Consider the following 19,147-nt stretch of genomic DNA (forward strand, 5'->3'; position numbering starts at 1 on the left):
GGAGCAGGCTCGGACTTCTTCCATGGCCCCCTTGAAAAAAAAAGGCTGTGTCCCTGGCGGGAGGCCGTCTCCGCCTAGCCCCCTTCCACTGGACTAGCGCCATGCTCCTCCGGCCCAGAAGCCTCCACCTGTGCCGGGCAGTTGAAGAGGGGGAGGTGGGAGGGAGGCATCTGCAGCCACAGGGAGAGACTCAATGCCCAGCCTCTTTCCAGCTGGAGTGCCTTTTCTGGTAGCCCTCCCAGCTGGCTTCCCTGTGTCAGACTAATCTCTGGTCAGCACAACCTATCTGTGTGGTGTCCTTGACAATTGTGCAGGAGGGGTTTGTCCTGGCCTCCTTTTGGGATGTTTCCGCCTGAGTTTTGGTCCAGGGATTCTCTGGTGGTCTCCCATCTTAGTATTAACCTTGTTTAGTTTCTTCCAATTAATCCAATGAAACAAACAGTGGTCACTGAAGTCTCCCTCCCCCTTTAGTGCATTGGCTTAGTCCCCTCCCTCACTGCTCCTGTTGGTGACCATTAGGAAGTGTATATTCCTTAGTTTAATTGTGCTGGATGCAAAAATAACTTCCTTAATCTTCCCTGAATTTCTCACCATTCAACCTCACTAAATTCTGGTATTATAAGAAAGAGATTTTCTTGGGAGTGAGAATGATTTTATAAATGTACATCATGTTTCCATTTTAAGAAACAGAAACAGAAAAACCCCAAATGTTGTAATTGTTCTGCTCTGAGGAATTTGTTCAACCCACTTCCCAATTTCATTCATGTTCCAGTTTAGTTGTTCCCCCCTGAGAAATAGTCACCGCATCCGTGCACCAATTTGTTTCCGCCCCCTGCACCAGTAGCAGTTTTATTTTCAGTTCCTTAAAGGCCTCAGGACCACACCTGCTTTTTCAGAGTTGGTGAAAGAGGGGCTGGGAGTGGGAGATGCCTCCCTTCTTCAGGCTGTTCAATGCAGATCTGGGCCTGTGAGGCTGGTGTTAGGCTTTGGAATGAGAAGCACCCATTCATACTATCTGGAGCCAGGAGGAGGAGGACTGGGTTACTTTCAGTAGCCAAATATCATTGGTTTGTCATTGCTACAGACTCTTCCTGAGTTTAGACAGTAGAACAGTGGTTCCAACTTTCAAAGGCAATCCAAGGCTTTGGGTCTCCATGTCTTTGTGGTTTCCACCTCCTCAGAGCTTCCTGGCCAACAGCAGAGGTGGGTCTTCCTCCCTAACTGCACATCACCCTCAATGACACTTCAGTTCCTTGGCAATTTGCTGGTGTGTGGGAGAAGAAACGAGTGTTCTCCATCAGCAGACTTGCCCAGGAATCCACTCCAGACAGTTCGATGATCCTGGGCTCATTCAGAGAGTCATACGGATGAGTTCTGTAAGCCCCTGGATTCCCTTGTTTGGACTTTTGCTATGAGTTACCTTCCTCCCCTCCCCCTGGCATTACTATGGGGAGCTCTTAAACGGCCTCTTCCGAAGACTCCCCCCCCCACCCGCCCTCCCCAGCTTTCTGACAAGAAGCATGAGTGGCCCGTGGGTGAAAGCCCTCCAGCTGCAGGAGGATCCCCTGAAGCTTTCTTAAGGTCCTTTGGCTTCCAGGCAAACCCAGACCCATTTGGCCTGGTTTCTTTCATTGTGGTGGGATGTTTTTTCCTGGTGCTGCCCTTGGAGACTGTCCTGTTTGCAGCAGCTTTTACTTGTTTGCAATGTGCCTATTTGCTTCCTTTTCTTTCCTAAGCTGCTTGGGCATTTTGATGAAGGGTGAGGAAGTTAGGAAAAATGAAAGAAGTATTTTTTTTCCTTCTAGGTCTCCAATCACCTCAGTTGCTGTCCTCTGTCCTATTCCAGGTCTCTTTCCTAAAATGTGGCATCCAGAATTGGATGTTATAGTCCAGCTGCAGTCTGACTAACGGGGAGTGGAAAGGAGGAGTCACTGCTTTTAATTTTTGATAAGGAGCTTGCCTCGGATTGCATGAGCCTCCTTGATGACTGCATCTTCGTAGTGGATGTTCACAATTTGTTCTAACCAGAACTTCTCCCCATGAACTGCAGCCCTCGGTTGTTTCTCCAACTACAGCCTTGCTTTTGAAGAAGAGTTGGAGAAGTTGGGAATCTTTAACCTGTAGAAGAAAAGATTAGAGGGTATGTTATAGTTACCTCCAAATCTGAAAGATTGTTATATGGAAGTTTGGGTAGATTTATTCAAAAAAAAAAAAAAAAAAAATCCAAGAAAGTTTGGGCTTAATTGACAAGAAACAGCAGCAAAAAAAAAAAACCTCAACAGCAAAAAACAGAGTGTTTTTTGGAGAGTGTTCTATACACACTAACTATCCAATTCCCACACACTGGCTGGACAGCACAGAGAGGCTTCTTCAGGAAGTAGCAGACGCCCTTTTGCTAGAAATGTGTGAAAAAAAGGGTAGATGGCCATCAAATGCCTTTGGAGGTGGCCTCCCACGCCTCTTCCACTGGTCCAGGGTTCCAGAAGCGCTTTCCTGCCTACCTCTTTTAGTGGCACGCAATCTGGTGGGAAGTAGAACGGTTTGTTTTTTCCTTCTCATCCTTCCTCTTCTCCTGTGTCAGGTACTCCCTTTGGATGTCCTCCCTTGGGTGTGGCTGCCCTGATCTCCCCTGCTCTTTGGCTGGGGAGACCAGCTCAGGGCAATGGCCAGGGAGCTTCAGAACGGAGGAGTGTTCGGCAAGACTCCCGTGGGAGGGTCCATTGACCAGGCAGCAAGAAAAACCCGCTTCTCTTGTCAAGGGGGGGGGGGGTCCCCATTGGGAGATCTGAAGCCAGCTGCTCTCCGAAACATGGCAGGAAGGCTAAGCTGTGCAGAGTAATCTTTCAGGTCAGGCCAGTTTCTTCCCTGCCTGGCTCTGGAGGTTGCCACACACAGCTAGCAGGGAGGGAGCCAGGCAGGTAAGACAGGTAAACTTCCCACTCAGCGCAGTTGTCCCAGAGCTACATTGTGGGTTGGCTGCTGGCAAACCTGTGAATCTCCTACGTATGTTTGAAGGAAGGCAGGAGGCCATGGACCTTGAAAGGTTGCAGTGATCCACCAGGGCTCCTGGTGGTGGGAAGAGGCCCATGGAACAGCCCCCGTACCTGGTAAGTCAGCTCAGGGAGGGAGGGAGGGAGGGAGGGAAGAACCTTCTGATCACTGGAGTGATGGGATGTGGTCAGTAGACAATACAGATCTTCCTGGAATTGGTAGAAATGAGCACCAGAGAGGAAGGAGGAGTGGGCTGGAGCCTCCAGCAATCCTAGGACTGGGTGGCTTTCTCTTCTCCGAGGCTGTTCAGAGTGTGAGGGAGCCCCTCCTCCATAAATCCTGCATCCACAGTGCTGGGCAGCACTAAAGCAGGTCTCCTTGGCAAAGGCTGTAATCGCCTCCCGAGCCTCTTCCCTGCCCAGTGCTCTCATCAGCATTGGGGGAGGCTGGGGGGGCGGGCGGGGGGGGGCAAGAGCAGATTGCAGGGTAGGCAGTCTTTCTAATCTGTGATTCTGGGAGGGCTGCTTCTTTCCTTGAGATACATTTCTTAAGAGCATTTGCCCCCCCTTCCAATATTTGAGGGGCTGCCCCAAAAACCCTCAAAGCACCAGAAGGCAGGACAAGAAGCAATGGATGGAAACTAATCAAGGAGAGAAACAACCTGGAATTAAGGAGGAACTTCCAGACGGGGAGGACAATGAACCAGTGGAACTACTGTCCTCCAGAAGTTGTGGATGCTTCATCCCTGGAGACTGAACAGTTGCTTGTCTGAAATGGTGTAGGTCTCCAGCTTGAGCAGGGGGTTGGACTAGCAGACCTCCAATGTCCCTTTCAGCTTTGTTCTGATTGATTGATTGATTGATTGATTGATAGGCAAGGCTTGGTGCCAACCTCTCACCCAGCCCTTATGGAGGGCAAAAGCCTTTATCTGTAGTAGCCAAGGAACAGCAGGCATTCTCTGCCCTCCTCCAATCCCAATCTGCAGAGAGGGGGCAGGGCTGGGTCACTGGGGTGGGGTCCTTTCCTCAGGCTCTTTGTCTCCCATCTTCTCCAGGCAGACATGGGGGGGGGGGCATGATGGTCTTTTCCATCACGTTCTAGTGCACTTTCTGAGAATTGGTGCTGCCAGTACCGGACGTAAAGCGAGCAGACGGGAATAGGCACACCAGCACATGGGCCAAAGCACTGGAGCCTTGGACCAAGAAACTTGTCCAAGTTCCCCCTGATAAATGTGCCTGATAAACTTAATGTGCATTATGCTTCAATGGCATCACCATCTGATATAATCCTAGTGAATTATATGATTTGACAATTTATGATTAAAAATAACCTGGGAAATAATTTCCAGATACATAACAAACAAATCGATTGTGGAGAGACTGAAGAGGGGTGGGGGTGAGACTGACTGACAGCCCCCCCCCCTAGATCCAGTGGGTTCTGCCCTTTGGGAAAGAGCAGCGTGGGGCAGGATGCAGAGCTCAGAGGCCTTAGCTGAGCAGCTGGTCTTTATCCAGGGCTTCAGGGAGGCTGGCAGGGGCCTCCTCTCTGCCAAGTGGAGGGGGGGCGCTTGACTGAGGTGGGCACATTGGTCTCTCGACATCCCTCCCCGAGCTTCTGGCCGGAAGGAATGGGCACGGCCAAGGTCTGCATTGTCCAGCCTCTGCCAACAAGCTGACAGGTCTACCTGGAGGGCTCCACTCCTCTTTGGCCCTGGTGAGAGAGGGGGTTCAGGAATGGTGGGGGGGCTCCAACTGGCTCAGGGCAGCATCTCCGGGATAGTCCAGTGTCCTCCTTGCCCTCTTCCCATCCATCTCCCAGCCATGAAGGGAAACGGGCGGGGGCGGGGGGATGGATTGTTATCCGATCTCTTTCCGGGAGGGTTCAAGCCCGATCATGGGACAGAAACGGCATCGATTCCCCTTGTGGGTGATCTCTGGTGGGAGTCAGATGGCGGTAGGACCTCCGTCCTTGCTCTCCTTGGCACCTTTCAGTACCATCGGCCGTGGAATCTTCTGGACCAGCTGTGGGATTTGGGCCTGGGCAGTGTAGTATGGCAGAGGTTCCGTTCCTTTTTCTGTGGCTGGTTCCAATCAGCCTTGGGGGAGGGGGGGAGGCAGAGCACTTCCTTTGGGCTCACAACTCTCTCTGCCCCCTTCCAACCTTTTGGCTCTCCTGGGTTGCATTGAAGAAGAACAGCCTCGGGCAGCATATAAAATATATAATATAGTTAATTTATATAATGCATATAAATCACACAATAGTGTTGAAAGTTTACAAACTTGTGGGGCCGCATTTCTAGCTGTCCAGGGCTGCATGCAGCCTGCAGGCCAGAGATGGAATACCCCGATCTGCATGAAACCGCTGGGTATGAGGGATTTCATCCCTGGTGATGACCTAAGCGATGCCCTTTTGCAGGGCCTGGGATCTGTGGGGGCCTGGACGGGAGGAGGGGGAGGGCAACAGCTTTAAGGGAATCCTGGTCAGAGGGAGTGGCTGTGTGCATGTAGAGCCTCAGGATCATCTTTCGTTCTGGGTGGGATGCAGACCTGGTGTGCACCCCATCACACAACATTTTTGTGGTGTGCCCCTTCTGGATCGTAAGGCCCTGTGCTTAGCCGCTCATGCCCTGGTCATCTCCTACTTGGATTATTGCAACATGCTCCACATGGGGCTACTCCTGAAGAGTATTTGGGAGCTACCATTGGCCTAGAATGCAGTGGCATGAACAGTTTTGGAGGCCCCAAGCACAGCACGCATAATGTGAGCTGTGCTAGCTGCCGATCTTCTTCTGGGTGCAACACACAGTGTGGGTTACTACCTTCCAGCCATTGAGGGGAGGTGTCCAGGATACCTGTGGAACCGTCTTTCTCCAAAGGGATTGGCCCATCCCAGTGTGCTGGCAGGAGAGGCCAACTACAGATCCCATGAGCCAAGGAATTTTGGCTGCTAGGATCCAGGAGAAAAGCCTTTTCTACCATGGTTCCTGACCTTTGGAACATCTTGTCACAAGAACTAAGATTCTTTCTTTTAGCCTTTGGGAAAGGCCTTAGAACTTGGCTATGCTGTTGGCTGGAGGTGATCAGTGGGCTAGCAGAGAAAGCACCCCACCTCTTTGCTCCAAATCCATGTTTTTTTAGTTTGTTTTAATTTTTTGTCATTTTAATATGTTCTTATATTTTAAAGTTTGATATTTGTATATATTATCATACTACAAGCTGCTCAGAATTTTCTGAAACGACAAGATGGGCAGCAAATGAATTTATTACTAATAATAAGGTTGCAAGTGAATCAGAAGCTGGGAATCTGATCCTCCTGAGTGACATCAGAGCCCAGCAGCATTCCGGGTGGGCCAGGAGGGAGTTGCTACCTTGCAAGCAACCAGGACAGGATGACTGGAGGCTGAGAGCCATACTGCTCAGCCCTGAGTCCTTTTGGATGGCTGGGGACCAGGCGGCCATCCAACCAGGGACCTGGCCTGGCTGGTAAGATTCCTGGTGGAAGATTCCCCTGCTGGTGCAGCTTCAGTGAGCACAATACACACACTCCACATTGCTCCTTCTAAGGAGGTCAGGGCTCAGCCCTTTCAGAGCAGAAACAGCCAGAAGGAAGAGGCCTTGCCTTGCCTTGCCTTGCCTTGACATGCCATGACATGCCATGCCAATGGGGAACACAGCCTCTGGCAAGGATAGCACCAGTGTCCTAATTCAGGTAGGCAGCTGGAAACAGGGCTTCTCCAAAGGAGCACACCCAGTTCCTTGGCAAAGAGGCCTGCCCAGAAGCAGCTCAGGAAGAGTATTCTCTTGGCCTGTGGTGCCTCTGGTAGAAAGAGTACTTGGCTGTGAACGGCAAGGTTGCTCGAGGGAAAAGAGGGGGCTTAGGACTACCACTCCTGTTCAGATGATCCTTGGACATCTTTTCCAAATTTGGTCTTCTTTGCCCACAGGAAGGTCCACTGTCTTGTCAGGAGGTCCGGAGCGCCATTCTCTATGCCTTCCCATCTGCTGTCTCTCAAGTAGCCCCATCAGATGAGCCCATTCGAGGTGCCACCCTTGGACCTTATGCTACAGGAACCAGACCGAGCTCCCCACCCTGCATAGCTGGTGCAAGTCCAAGTGGTAAGAATCTGCAGGAACCTCCTAATGAGGGGGTAGAAGTTACACTGGGGGGGGGGGGCTAGTCCAACCTCTTGCAATAGGAAAGACCCCTAAGTAGGGGACTGGGAAAGGTAGCATTGGGGGATGGGCTGAAAGAAACAGAAGCAGTCAGCTGGTTCTTTCTTATAGCTCCAGAGCCTCTTGTACCTCTGCTCTGTTGCACACAATGGCAGCTTCAGCAGTCCAGGCCTCTGGTTATGCAGAGGAAGGATGGAGGAAGGCTGATTCAGCCTGCAATTAAGCCCAACTCTTGCCTGCTTCCTATCTCCCTCAGTTCCAGCCTGCTGGAGATTCCCAGAAGAGAAACCTCTTGCTGTTCAGCCTCCCATCCCTCAGTCTTTGACTTCTCCTATGTAGAGATCTAAGCTTGTCCCACCACCTTCTTCCTCTCTCCACCTGCAGCTTCCTCCAGCCTCGCTGCCAAGGTATTCTGGGGAATGGGCCCGAAGAGGGTGGTCCTCATCGTCTGCCTTCTCTTCCTCATTGTGCTGCTGGTTGCCCTCATCCTGCTCTGTGAGTCCTTCCGTTTTCTCTTAGAATAATAAGGTTGGAAGGGGCCTTAGAGGTCTTCTAGTCCAATCCCCTGCCCATGGCAGAAAACCCTATACCATTCTAGACAAATGGCTGTCCAATTTCTTCTTTAAAACCTCCAGTGATGGAGCACCCACAGCTCTGGGAGGGAAGCCGTTCCAGTGGTTAATTGTTCTCCCTGTCAGGAAATCTCTCCTTACTTCTAGGTTGGAACCTAAGTGATCTTCCACCTTGTCCTACCTTCTTGTTTTGCTTGCTTAGAATAAGAATAAGAATAAGAATAAGAATAAGAATAAGAATAAGAATAGAATAGAATAGAATAGAATAGAATAGAATAGAATAGAATAGAATAGAAGAATAGAATAGAATTCTCTATTGGCCAAGTGTGAGTGGACACACAAAGAATTTGTCTTTGGTGCATAAGCTCTCTGTGTACATAAAGAAAAAATAAAATACATTCATCAAGAATCATAAGATACAACACTTAGTGATAGTCATAGGTTACTATTAAGCAATCAAATAATCATAGGAAACAAATAAAACAATATAAATTGTAAAGATACAAGCAATATGGTTATAGTCATAAGTGGGAAGAGATAGTACTAGGAAGGATGAGAAGAAGAATAGTAATACAATCAATAAATAATTTGACAGTGTTGTGAGAATTAGTTGTTTAGCAGAGTGATGGCATTTGGGAAAAACTGTCCTTATGTCTAGTTGTTCTGGTGTGCAGTGCCCTATAGAGTCGTTTTGAGGGTAGGAGTTGAAGCAGTTTAGGTCCAGGGTGTGGGGAGTCTGTAGATATTTTCACAGCCCTCTTTTTGACTCAGGGTGCAGTATACAGGTCCTCAGTGGAGGGCAGGTTGGTAGTAATTGTTTTTTCTGCAGTTCTAATTATCCATTGAAGCCTGTGTCGTTCCTATTTGGTTGTAGAACCAAACCAGACATAGAGGTGCAGATGACAGATTCAATAATTCCTCTGTAGAACTGGATCAGCAACTCCTTGGGCAGTTTGAGCTTTCTGAATTAGTGCAGAAAGAACATTCTTTGTTGTGCTTTTTTGATGATGTTTTTGATGTTAGGTGCCCACTAAGTCTTGAAATACGATAGAACCTAGAAACTTGAAAGTCTCTACTGTTGATGCTGTGTTGAGGTGGTAGCATAGGAGAGTTTCTCCTAAAACCTACCACTATTTCTACGGTTTTGAGTGTATTTAGTTCAAGATTGTTCTGGTTGCACCACAACTTGCAAGTTATGGTGTGCAGGAATGACTTCCTGGTTCTTTCCACCTAGACAGAAGTTCTCTGCTGATATCTGAGGGGAGGCTCAGTCCAAAGAGCCAGGTCTCTTTGGTGACCAAAGGAATTATCAGCACAGTTTCCATTTCTGGTGAGATCAGGTTCCATGAAGGAAGGAGTACTACTGTTTGCAACCCTGGGGTGAGTGGCCATGGCCAGTGGCTCTTCCTTTGTGGATCTGCAATGCTCTGCTTCCCGGCTCTGACTGGGGTGAGGGACAACGGCAGACATGCCCCCTCACTTTTCTCTTGATTGTTGCAGGACAGGAAACACGGCTGGGTCCCTGGGAGGGAGGGTCAGTCTCACCCCTAGGATTACTTTGTCTTTTTGCAAGGGCTTTGCTGCCTCTTACAAAGGCATCATCCTTCAAAAGCTGCTCTGTCTCCATTGTAGGCAATATTATCACACACCCCCATACCCCTAACTCTCTTCCTTGTGCTATGGAGGAGTAGGGCGACCCTCCTTCTGTGAGTCAAACACTGGGCAGGGCCTTTCTGAGCAGGCAGAAGTCCAGCCTTCCCTCCTTCTCAGAGATTCACAGACCGTTCTCCTGTAGGGGCACTGGCTGAAAAAAGAAAGGGCCTATTCTGATACAGAGAAATGCATGTGAGTTGGTGTAAGTATGTGTCCCACATTTCCAAGTGGTGACTTTGCAGAGCCTCAAGGAGAAAACCAGGTTAAGACCTGGTTTCGTTGTTATTCCTACTTCCTGCCAGAAACATTTCCTTTCCCTTCTTTGTTGTTGATTTTGGAATCCATAGAGGGAGAAAAGGAGAGAGAAGGAAACCAGCTGCATGCCAGTGTCTCCCTCTTCTCCTCTTCCTTCCCTCATACAATGGATGGACGCTAATCAAGGAGGGAAGAGAAGCAACCCAGAACTAAGAAGAAACTTCCTAACAATGAGAACGATTAACCAGTGGAACTGCTTGCCTTCAGAAGTTGTGCGTGCTCCATCACTGGAACCTTTTAAGAAGAGACTGTAGAGTCACTTATCTGAAATGGTATAGCGAGGTTTCACCTAATTTGTATTTGTATATTTGGTTTGTCCTGCCTCAGTATAAAACGTTACTTTTCTTTACATTAAATTTCATTTTGTTGATAGGGCCCAGTATTCAAGTCTGTCAGGATCCATTTGGATCCTGGGCCATCATCAGGGGTGTTGGCTATTCCTGCCAGCTTAGTGGCACCTGCATATTTCCTGAAATCCAAGTATACGATGTCCAGAGCATTTTGCTGCCTTTCTCCAAAGCTACTCAGAAGTGCAGTGTCCAGAACTGGCCAATGCAAAATAATTTGAAATGATTCATTATGTGCTTTGGAAATGATAGCTAATGCTGGGACACCTTCTTGAGGTGTGAGATATTTCATGAATGTGCCCAGGATTGGACTTAGATCATTTTTGGAAACCAGCACCTGATCCCTGGCAAAGGCTACTTAGATTTTGCTGATGTCCCACAAGCATTGGGTCAGCAGCACAACTGGTTTCTGTTTCTCAGCCCCTTATGCCACTTGCAGAAGCAGCTGCAACGTGTCCCTCTTTTTGTGCCCTTCTTGGAGATACAGAAGGGGGGAGAAAGAGGGAGGGGGAGAAAGAGGGAGGAGGTGAGAAAGATCCTCTTAGCAAGTTTGCTGCAACAGGGAAAGGACTTCCACGCCCTTCCTCCTTCTCAGTCACTGGTTTTAATAGCATGGACAACTTTGAACAGATGAGAAATGAACAAACTGCTGCATTTCTGGGCCACAGAATTCCCTTTCCCCAGAATCGGGGGTGGTGGTTTCTGCTAGTATCTTTTGCATTATCATATTTTACTTAAAGGCAAACTTTTACGAGCTGCAGCTGACTTCATCAGATATATATGTTTTGTGGTCAGAAACGATGCTACCAGACTCCATCTGATTTTTGGTTACCCTGGACTAACCTAGATCTCCTTTAAAACTTTTCCCCTAGAGATTCCTCTATGGTGATGCCTGCACATCACACTGCTAAGGAATGATCTCTGGCACAAATGCTGTTTCCAATGCTCTGCAAGAGTCTCTGGAGGGAGCGTACCTGCTACCCACTTCCTAATAGCAACAAGAGCTGGGAACTTGTTCAGCTGGCAGTGCCAATGCTGAAGAGGTGCATTTGCAAGTGCCGTGTGCCAGACATTCCTCCGTGCAGTCTAGACAGGACACAGTTAATCCAAAGAGTGAGAAGCTCAGAAGCTCTAATCAATAGTCTTTGTGAGAAGGGAAGCTGAAGCGACACACAAGAATTCCAACAAGTCCCTTATTGGTCTATTTCTCCCACTTTCTACGTATAGAGGGGCAGGAAGCTTGCCTCTTTTAGGGGCCACCTGCAATGGTTCCCTCCTGCTCAGTGGTCTGGAGTCTGGATTCCTTTTCTCAATATAAGAAATAATCCCCCTACCTAAAAACTCACCTAAGCCTCCATTTGTCCATTGTTCTTGCTTGTATCCTATTCCCAGTTTTGTTCTGGCGATCCAGCACCGGCATTGTGTACAAGCAGCCAGCAGAGAGCTGCAGTGACCACGCTGTGCGATGTGATGGGGTTCCTGACTGTTCTCAGAGGAGCGATGAACTGGACTGCGGTACGGCTGGAAGGTTTTGGGGAGCCAGAAGACGGAACTTGGGTTGAGAGGCTGGGAGGCTACTTCCCTCCCAGGAATGCCCATTCTGGTTCCATTCTCTTCTCTCCTGCTCTGCAGTGCGCTTTGGGTGGAACCAGTCCTTGCTCCATGTCTACTCAGGAGCAGACAGGGAGTGGCTGCCTGTCTGCAGCCAAGCCTGGACCGAGGCCTTCTCCCAAAAGACCTGTCAGCAGCTTGGATTCCTTAAGTAATTCTGGGCTTCCTCGTAAGGTGGGGAGGGAGCCCACCGAAGGAAGAAGTTACTCTTAGCCTCTCGCTTGTCTTGCTGGTCCTGTTCCCATGCAGAATGCCCTGGGTGGCAACTTTTCAAGCAGTGGAAAGAGCTGTTTGTGGACTGCACTCCTTCAGAATGATTCGGGGAGGGGGAGGGACTTGTTGTGAGGAAAAGACAGGGGGCTGTTCATAAACTGAGGATCTGGGGGAGGGAAGGCTACATGCTGTGCCAGGGATGTTGACTTTTTAGTCACTGCCCACTCTTGGCCAAGCTGTATCCATGGTGGCCTGGCCTGCCAAGGGCTGGGGAGCTACTCCACAGCTGCTCTGTCCTTTAGCTGCAACTCTCTTCTGCCTCCCTAGCGCTTCTGACACAGAATACGTCCCTCTGGCGTTTTCTGGGAAAAGTCTTGTGGCTGGCAAGATGCGAAAAACCCTTCAGCAGAGCCTCAACAGGTAATGGGCTGCTGGGGTGAGGTGGTGGGTTGGAAGGAAGGAAGTCCCCTCCATTGTGACCCCTTCAACCATTCATCCTCAGCTGCACCTGTGAGAAGTCAAGGTGAAGGGACTCACCTGTCCCTCACTGTTCTCTGCAGCTTTCCTCTGGCTGGGTGCTCGAGAAGAAGAGAGAAGGTCTTTCTCCCAGGCAGGCAGACCCACTTGGGGATTCTGAGTGCTCCCCTTGGCTGCTGGCTGCAGGCCCTGTTTCTCACTTAACCTCTGGCTTATTGGTCTCCTCTATAGCTCCCAGTGCCGTTCTGGAAAGCAAGTTTCCCTCCGATGCACAAGTAAGGAGGCAGAAGAAGGTGGGCCTGGGCGGGGCCTGGCTCTGACCCCAAGGGAGAGGCTTTTGTACTTCTGCGCCCTAGTTGAGGAGGGATGAGGCAGTGCCCGAGGGCTGACCTGCTCAGGCAATGCCCAGCGGCACTCTTTCTCCTCCTTTCACAAGCTCCTATCTAAGCAGATCAAAGCAGTATGCAAAGCCATGCCACCGAGTGCCCCTGCCTTCTGGGGCAGCAGAGAGAATACTGTGTGGGGCAGAAACCTCGGACATGCACGTCACCTGGGTTCTGCATGGGGCTGGGAGCTGGGCTGGGAATGTAGAAGGAAGTCTTGGTTAATGAAAAGAGGCCTTGCCTGCACCTCCAGATGGATTGGTGTGGTGCATGTGTGTATGGGGGGCTTGTCTGAAGTTTTTGGATGTTTCTCCCTGCAGACTGTGGGCAACGGATATCCGGCCGCATTGTGGGAGGCACTGAAGCTTCTGCCAGTAAATGGCCTTGGCAAGTGAGCCTCCAGTATGGCTCTGCTCACATTTGTGGTGGCACTATCATTGATGCTCAGTGGGTGCTGACCGCAGCCCACTGCTTCTTCATGTAAGGCCAATCTCTGGGTTGACTTGGGAGGGCGGTGGGATGCCTGTCGAAGGGAAGCTCCCTACCAGGATGCCTGCCAGGAGGCGGCCAGGCTACTCCAGAAAGGCAGGACTTCCCATCTGGGGCTCTGTCCGTTATCCTACCCACCATTTCTTGAGACCCAGCCAAAAAATGAGGACAAAAAGCTCCCATAACTAATTCTCATCGGCGTCTTCTTCTGGATCAATTTGCTGACTCAATTTGAACAATTGGATTGATTTTCCAAAACAGCCCCCTATACAGGATCAGGGTGGATTCCCATATCCCTCGTCTCAGAGGGGTCTCCCCCGGATATCTATGCCCTGGGCAAAGGCAGAGGCGCCTGTAACCTTTTGCCTTTGGACTTTTTAGGAACAGTGTGAAAATCCTGGATGAATGGAAGGTCTATGCTGGTGTCTCTGACCTCAAGCAGACGAGGGAGGGAATCCTGGTCTCGGAGGTCATCATTAATGCTAATTACAGTGATGATCATGATGACTATGACATTGCCCTGATGAAGCTCGCCCAGCCCTTGGTCCTCTCAGGTGAAGTTCTTGGATGCCTCCTCAGCTCCAAGGCCAGCAGGCCCCTTTGCCTTTTGTTCAAGGAGGGGCTCACTTGCTTGTCCCTCTTTTCCAGCCCAGGTTCGCCCAGCCTGCCTCCCCATGTCAGGCCAAAGGTTTCTTCCTGGGCGGGGCTGCTTCATCACAGGCTTTGGCAAAATCAGTGAAAATGAAGGTAAGCTGGGCGAGTGGGCCTCACTTGCTAGGCTGTGGCACAGAAAGGGTGAGCTTCCCTCTCGCCGGACATGTCCCGAGTCGCCTGCCAATATGCTATGCGGGTGGGGTGGGGTCTCCTTAGCTCTCGTGAACTTTTTCTATTGGAGATCCCATGTCCCAATTCGATCCCAGCACGGGAGGCTGAAGGGTGTCCAGGGCTCTCTTTTCATCACATAATTTTTGCCTTTTGCAGAGAATACATCGCCCAAGCTGCGGGAAGCAGAAGTGAAGATTATCGACTATCGGCTCTGCAACAGCCGTAATGTGTACGAGGGGTTCCTGACCCCCCGGATGATGTGTGCTGGGTTTTTGCAAGGGGGCAAAGACTCTTGCCAGGTAAAAGAGGTTCTCTTACCTGACAAGAAAGTGGAAGAGTTCTCCTATGCAACCTTAGGCTGATGCAACGAGTTACAAGTTTGGCTGGTTTTAGTGACCTGTAAATTTTCCCACACCAACTGAGACAGAGATAAGGAAAGGTTATTAGGAAGATGGTAGCAAAAGTCTTCCAGGAAAAGAAAGCTGCTCACCCGGTCTGTGGTTCCACGTGAGCTCCTTGAAAGCAGATCCAGAACCCAAGCCCCAAGTACAGTCCCTGGGCAAGGAACAGGGGAGGCCTGGAAGGGATGGCCTCAGGACACAGGAGGTCAGGAAGTAGGAAAGGGGCGTCTGGAGGACATGCTTCTATATGCCGTGTTCCCAGTTAGAGCTGCCTCCTTCTCTCCTGAGGACGCCAGTCTCCACCGCCTGGTCCTTTTTACCTGGTGGCACGACTGTGGGCTTTGGCCCTCTCGCTCCCCGAATCTGAAGCCACATTTTGCGCTGAGCCTAACTCACAAGGGCCGAGCAGCCGCCTCAGCTGGAGACTCAGAGTCCATCGGAGCTCACAAAATCAGAGGGGTCCATTCCTGAGGCACCCCGGGAACAAAGGCAAGGGGCCTCCCTTCTGGCAACCCTTCCTGATATCTTGCACGCTTGCAGCGGACTTTTGAACTTGGGAGAGCTGTTGCTATTGTGGCCCCCAACACTCCTTCTCCCCCCCTCCAGTGGGATGGTTCTTTCAAATGCAGAATTACCATTGCTGTTACATTTTTTTCAGTAGAAAACCAGATTTTTGGCACAGGAAAGTTAGAGGGAACCTTGTTGATGGCACACCAACACACAAAAACAAAAGATGAAAGGCCTTCTCCTTGCAGGACACAGAGGCGCCCTCCACTTTGGGCTTTTGCTATGAAACCCCAATTCTGGACTTCCAGTGCTACAAACTACCAAAGCCTGGAATGCCAGGTGGGGATTATGACCCTTAGCTCTCTAATGCCCGTCTCTCTTTGCCTAGGGTGACAGCGGTGGCCCCCTGGTTTGTCAGGACAGTAATCGATGGTACTTGGCTGGGGTCACCAGCTGGGGAACTGGCTGCGGCCAGCGAAACAAGCCAGGTGTCTATTCCCAAGTCTCCAAGTTTCTTGGTTGGATATACAGCCAAATGGAGGTAAGAGGGTCCTTGCTCGCTCGCAAGGCTGTAAAGAGGGGAGTTCAGGTGGCACGCAAAGGATGGAAATGGGCATGGAAAGAAGCTAGGGCAAGAGGGACACTTGCACCCACTCCCCTGACGTGCTTGATGAAACATGGGGCAGAGGCAAGCTGAATTGAGCCCCCCACCTGATGTGGCAGGGCTTTGGTTTAGGCCTTGGCTGTATTTGGCATCCTGCCAGCTGCTCTCGGGGAGAAGCACTGAGGAGCCTCTCCTTCCCTTTCCCAGGGGACATCCGAGCACAGAGCCTCCTTTCCCTAGGCAGCTATCAGGGAGAGGGAAATGACTGTGAGTGGGAACCTCCCCTCCAACTCAGATTACACATAATTTGGCATCTAGGCTTGTCCAGGAATCCCTTTTTTCCCCATCTTGCCTTGCAGAGTCAGACCCCCTAGAAGAGGACAACACCGCAGCCCTTTCTGGAGAAGTGGAACGAGCTTGTGAAGGTGGGCGACTGCACCTCCTCGCCCTTGGGCCACAAGGACAATGGTGGGGCTGGGGACAACTGGGCTCTTCCCAATGTTCTCTGGGTCCCCCAGTCTGCTGTTGGAACCAGTTGGGTACTCTGGTTTGAAGGATGCAGCTGGTGCTGCTGAGGCTGGAGCCAAGTGCTTGGTGAGACCTGCTGGGGCAGGATGGAATGGCCTTGCTCTATGGGAGTGCCCTTCGGATCACATGGAGGCACCAGAGAGTACCGACTACGGAGCCCTCCGCAGACGGCACAGGGCCAGCTGCAACCCTTCCTAGGGCAGGATCTGGCTGGCAGCACTACAGGCCCCTGGAAACTGGACTCGCTAGGACAGCCCTTTGCTGCCTCCCCACTTCAGGGCTTCTCTACCTTTGCCTTGGCAGCCCACTGTGACCCCCTTCTCCCCTGCAGAAGAGGGGGAACTGCAGGAGGAACATGCAGGCATAAACCACCCCTCCTGTTGATTTTCCACCCCTTCCCTCTCTGAAGCCTTTTCCTGAAAAGGAACCCCTTGTTTGCTGAAAATAGAACTGCCAGCCTGGGCCTGTTCATTCTCCAGATTCCTTGCCCCAATCGGCTTCTCTGAATCATGATGGCAGCTGTTCCTTGCTGCCTCCTCTTCCTCCTCCTCGTCACCTTCTCTCCTCTCCCCTTCTGCGATGGCTGGGAAATGGCCTCTGACAGCTAAGGCAGAGAGGGTCTTCTTGAGCTCCACTGTCAGCGGTTCAGGGGTTGCCTTGAACATTGGCCAGTGTTACAACTGGAGCCAGCCCGAAAGCCATTGTGTGTTTGTGCATGTGTGTGTCAGATTAAAGGTTCTAAGACAGGAGGAAAAGCCGAGGAGGAGGCAGAAGCAGCCCAAAGGGACCCCTTGCCTCAAGCAGCTGTGGCCAGCAGGGCTCAGGAGAGGCCCCCAATCTGTGTCCATCCAGGCCCTCCTTTGACCAGATCCAACAAGACAGGCAATGACTTCTTCTGAAATCAACATTTAAGTGGGGAACTTTAGGGTGTGACCTTTCCCCATCTGTGGCCAACCTAATGCATCTCCTAAGCAGACGGTGTGGATGTAGCTCTCACTGTTCTGAAAGCTCCATTTGGCTTTCTCCTCTGGCTTTGCTCCCCACCCAAAAAAGTCACACACTGGTCAAGGTACGGGGGGAGCATTGGGACCCTGCCTGGACTTCTCTAGGCTGCTTGCCTGCCTCTCTGGCCACACACCTTCAAGTCCACCAGCCAGGTCCTGGAGAATAGGAGAACTGCAACTGACCAGCAGCAGGCACCACAATTTCAGGCTTCAGGGGTGTGGGAAGAAAAGATTAAAACCGGCAGCTAGAGGGACCCAAGCAGTCAAGCAGCACCCCAGTTTGCCCTCCCGCTTGCTTTTCGGACCTGACAAGCAAAGGCAGAGCCTCTGCATGGAAAACCAAAGATATGTCTCCAGGAGTGCAGAAATGGTTTTAATATAGTCCCTCTTCTTTCCCAGTGAATAGTGGGATTCTACTCCCCTCTCCTCTGGGGTAAAGAATAGGAGTAGGGAAGGGGTTGGAAAGGAACTCCAAGGCTTGTGAAGGAAGGGCAAAGCCAGGAGAGAAATGCTGGGCTCGTTCTTCCAGTTCCTGCAAACACACATTTAATCACCTCCACAAATCAGGTGACAAAGCCCTGCATGAAACTCCGGGATACAGCCACTTTAATGAAGGAAATGCTGCTTTCCCACTCCCTGCTCTATAGACAGGGCTGGCTTGGGAGATAGGGACAGTGTTGTGCCTGCAGGGGATGCTGTGGACAGGGCCAATGATTGGCTGCTCCAGCTGCCTATTTTGCATTACCAGGCAATGGGATCATCCAGGTGACGGGTGGGTTCAGGCCCACCTGGAAGTTATAGTTTGTTGGCCTGCCTGGTTGGCTCAGTGGCACCTAGACGTAGTACCTCCTCCACCACTAACCGGTCAGGGCTGAAGGACGCCCTTCTTTGGCTCCTGGAGATTCCAAATCAGAGGAGGCAACCTTCCCAGCCCAGGCGCTGGACCCTGCACAGGGAGTTAACTCAGGCCTCCCCGCTGTCAGATGGCACAGCTGGCAACAGGTGGAGTCAAAAATCCACTTTCTCTCTAGGCAGAAAGCTGCTCCCCGCCCCCCCGCAGGAAAGGTCCCAGGCAGGGAAGGCTATGGCTGCCACCACCACCACCCCCAGCCTTGCTCGAGAGCCTCGGCTCAGGTCTGGCCGCCCGTGCTGACATCACATGCGGAGAGGGGGAGAGACCCCCGACCCTGCCCGCGCACGTCGAGCGCAGCCAGCGGCCGCCCGCCTTTCCTCCGTGCGCGCGCTCGGGTCTCCGCTGTCGCCTAGCGCCTGCCTTGCTCCCAGTCGAGCGCGGCCATGCCCGAGCCCCTGGCACGCCCAGCCCTTGCCAGCTACGAGGGGACGCGGGCTTGAGCCGAGCCACAGCCGCGAGGCCTGCTGCGCGGCCTTTCCCTCTGCGGACGCCGTCTACCCGGGAAGCCCCCGAGGGGAAGGTAGGAGGCGAGACGGGAGGAGCCAAACGGCCTCGCCCTTTCCCGCTCTCGGCAGCTCGACGACTCCGGGGCTGGGTGCGCGAGGCGTCCCCCTCTGGGCGGCGGGGGCCCTCGTTTCCTGCGTCCGAACGCCTTTCCTCCGAGTGCGCAGTCGGTGGGTTCAGCTGGCGGCGCTTAGACGGCTCCACTGGGAAGGGGCTTCTGGGCACGTGCAGGCTGCCGCCAGTCCGCCTGTGAAGCAGGGGCGGCGGACCTGCCGGGCAGGGGGCTCCTTCTCGCCGGGGGCGCCGTTCTTCCGCAGCCCGCCCTTCTGGCTTGCTGACGGCGGCCCCCGCCCTCCCCTCCAGCCGCCCGTCCGCCGTCTTGCGCTCTCCCCGGTCATCGGGGGCCGGCGGGGTTGCCTGGTGACCGCTCCTCTCCCGCCCTGGAGCGCCAGGAGCCTCGCCGGGGCTGCCCCGCCGGGGCTACCCCGCCCTGCTCGGCGGGGAATCGCGCGCTCTTCCCCGGGACAGCCGGGACGCCTCGGAGGACATCCGCCCGCTCTCCGGGGTCGCGCGGCTCGGCCCTGGGGAGGCGCCGGCTCTCGCCCCGCGCCTGCCCGCCCGCTCGCGCGCGCGCGCCA

At 52.1% G+C, this 19,147-nt stretch overlaps 1 protein-coding gene and 1 long non-coding RNA gene across 3 annotated transcripts; one reads left to right on the plus strand and one right to left on the minus strand.

Moving 5' to 3' along the window:
• Positions 1-827: 827 nt before the first annotated feature.
• On the minus strand, positions 828-2,822 carry LOC148130076 (uncharacterized). Its single transcript, XR_015750388.1, has 2 exons — positions 2,502-2,822; positions 828-2,118 (listed from the first exon to the last, which is right to left on the minus strand). It is a non-coding gene; the product is annotated as an uncharacterized LOC148130076 (long non-coding RNA).
• Positions 2,059-16,565, plus strand: LOC113420896 (transmembrane protease serine 13-like). Of its 2 annotated transcripts, none has more exons than XM_087970229.1 (13): positions 2,059-2,140; positions 6,935-7,106; positions 7,548-7,658; positions 11,443-11,565; positions 11,683-11,812; positions 12,202-12,294; positions 12,583-12,626; positions 13,055-13,214; positions 13,605-13,777; positions 13,872-13,970; positions 14,205-14,347; positions 15,345-15,497; positions 15,920-16,565. In XM_087970229.1, the coding sequence occupies exons 3-13, from the start codon at positions 7,583-7,585 to the stop codon at positions 15,932-15,934; spliced, it is 1,209 nt and encodes a 402-aa protein (XP_087826355.1). In that variant the 5' UTR covers positions 2,059-2,140; positions 6,935-7,106; positions 7,548-7,582; the 3' UTR covers positions 15,935-16,565. The 2 variants fall into 2 exon arrangements, with proteins under 2 accessions (XP_087826355.1, XP_087826354.1); XM_087970228.1 differs by lacking the exon at positions 2,059-2,140 and adding an exon at positions 2,791-3,107.
• The last annotated feature ends 2,582 nt before the right edge of the window (positions 16,566-19,147 follow it).

The sequence above is a fragment of the Notechis scutatus genome, chromosome 7, assembly GCF_049901735.1.
Source record: "Notechis scutatus isolate UNSWTSFEM ecotype Mainland chromosome 7, rNotScu1.2, whole genome shotgun sequence".
NCBI lineage: Eukaryota > Metazoa > Chordata > Lepidosauria > Squamata > Elapidae > Notechis > Notechis scutatus.

Bases quoted from the DNA above. Each gene is read 5' to 3' on its own strand.
- LOC113420896 (XM_087970228.1), top strand. From the start codon at position 3,087: ATGGAACAGCCCCCGTACCTG. The intron at 3,108-6,934 runs GTAAGTCAGCTC...CTTTGCCCACAG, and splicing joins TGGAACAGCCCCCGTACCTG to GAAGGTCCACTGTCTTGTCA. The intron at 12,295-12,582 runs GTAATGGGCTGC...TCTCCTCTATAG, and splicing joins CTTCAGCAGAGCCTCAACAG to CTCCCAGTGCCGTTCTGGAA.